This window comes from Emiliania huxleyi, assembly GCF_000372725.1.
Source record: "Emiliania huxleyi CCMP1516 unplaced genomic scaffold EMIHUscaffold_5719, whole genome shotgun sequence".
Taxonomy (NCBI): domain Eukaryota; phylum Haptophyta; order Isochrysidales; family Noelaerhabdaceae; genus Emiliania; species Emiliania huxleyi.
In genome coordinates, this window is record NW_005197708.1 from 1 (window position 1) to 1,537 (window position 1,537).

The 1,537-nt window shown below is 68.9% G+C and overlaps 1 protein-coding gene across 1 annotated transcript; it reads left to right on the forward strand.

Moving 5' to 3' along the window:
• Window positions 1-681: 681 nt before the first annotated feature.
• On the forward strand, window positions 682-1,433 carry EMIHUDRAFT_257108 (hypothetical protein; the record flags this gene model as incomplete). The annotated part of the gene is made up of 3 exons (XM_005764925.1): window positions 682-1,025; window positions 1,144-1,206; window positions 1,277-1,433. 3 exons carry the CDS (start codon window positions 682-684, stop codon window positions 1,431-1,433), a joined length of 564 nt encoding a protein of 187 aa, XP_005764982.1.
• Window positions 1,434-1,537: the final 104 nt, after the last annotated feature.

The window sequence follows — 1,537 nt, forward strand, 5'->3', positions numbered from 1 at the left end:
TGCACGCATAAATCTCCCTTTATTTCTTTCTCATCCCTTTGAATCGTAGAGAGTGGCGTCTAGTTGGTCTATAGATCGCACCTTTTGGCTTTTCGGTTGTAAAATTCACACAGACTTTCACAGGACGATAATCGATATAGTTATAGAACGCTCAAACGGGCGGGCCGGGCCGCGCGGGCGCCAATGAAAAATTAATAAAACAGACACCTCCTCTACTAGGAGATGGGTAAAAGCTGTGCTCGTCAGCGGGGCCGAGGACGAAAGCGGCGACCGCGACGACGCGGGGCGCGGCGGCTGCGCGCCGTTGCGAGCCGGCGACGCGGAGGAGGAGGCGGCGCTGCAGCGCGCCCTGCTCGAGAGTGTCGGCGTGAGGTTTGCGGGCGGCGAGGAGGACAGAGAGGGCGTGGCAGACTGAGGTCGGTAACGAGGGCGGCAAGGAACGAGATCCCTCACCAAGATCGCGCGCAGGGGCCAGGGCGGGAAACATGCGGTCACGACCAGGACAGTCCGGCCTCCGGGAACGTGTCGCGCGCCGGCGACGATTGCGGCGTGGTCGTTTTGAAGCGAAGATGGCACGACCACCACCCTGCTTCGCAGACCGGGCAAGGAGGGGGCTGCTCCCGTTCCGCGAGGAACAGGAGGTCTGGAGTGCAGCCGAGCGAAAGGTGTTTTTCTTCATTCATGGAGCCAACCGCGCTGCTCGACGCCGCCCGCCAGGCCGCGCCGGCGCACCTGCAGCGTCCCGAGTCTGGCCTGTCGGTCCGCCACGCCGCCGCCGCCACCCGCCCCGGCTACAGCGTCCTCGAGGTGGGCATCGCCGGCGCCTTCTCCGCCGCGATAGAGGTGGCGGTGGCGCCCGAGGGCTCTGCGGGCTGGCTGCCGCGGCGCGTGGTGGTGGGCCCGCACGAGGACGGGGCCGCGTGCCCCGCGTACCTGCCGCACCCGCGGACGCACCTCTTCCGCGCCCTCTCCGCCCACGCCGGCTCCCTCCTCGTGCATCTCGACGCTCTGCCGCCGGCGGAGCGGTGAGCGGGCGGCGCTCTCTCTCCGTCCACGTCCACTCCTCAGCACCTCCTGCGACCTGCCCGCGGCTCGCCACGTCCCCTAGCGGCCCTCGCGCTGACGCCTCCTCGGCGGTGGCAGGCTACCGCGGCTCATCCGATGGCTCTGCTCTCTGGACGGCCTGTGGACCGAGCGTTGCGCGATGTGCGGCCAGCGACCTGGCGAGCCGGCAACACACCGCGGCGCCTCCTCACACCACGAGCGGCGCGAATAGGTGCGACCGGCTGCTCGCGCCGGCCGGGCCGAGCAGCACGCGCCTGCTGCCGCCCACCGTCCGCACGCCGCAGCTGCAGGCGTACCATCCGGGCTGCTTTGCCGCGAGCCGTGGGTCGGCCTGCTGGGAGGCGGAGTGGGTGGCGCTGAGGGAGTGATGCGGCGCACAGTCATCACGGGCCTCGTGCCAGCGGCTCTCCTCGGCACCAGAGCGCTCCATCCTTACGCCAGAGCCTGTCCTGGGGCGGGGCCCTACGCCCTC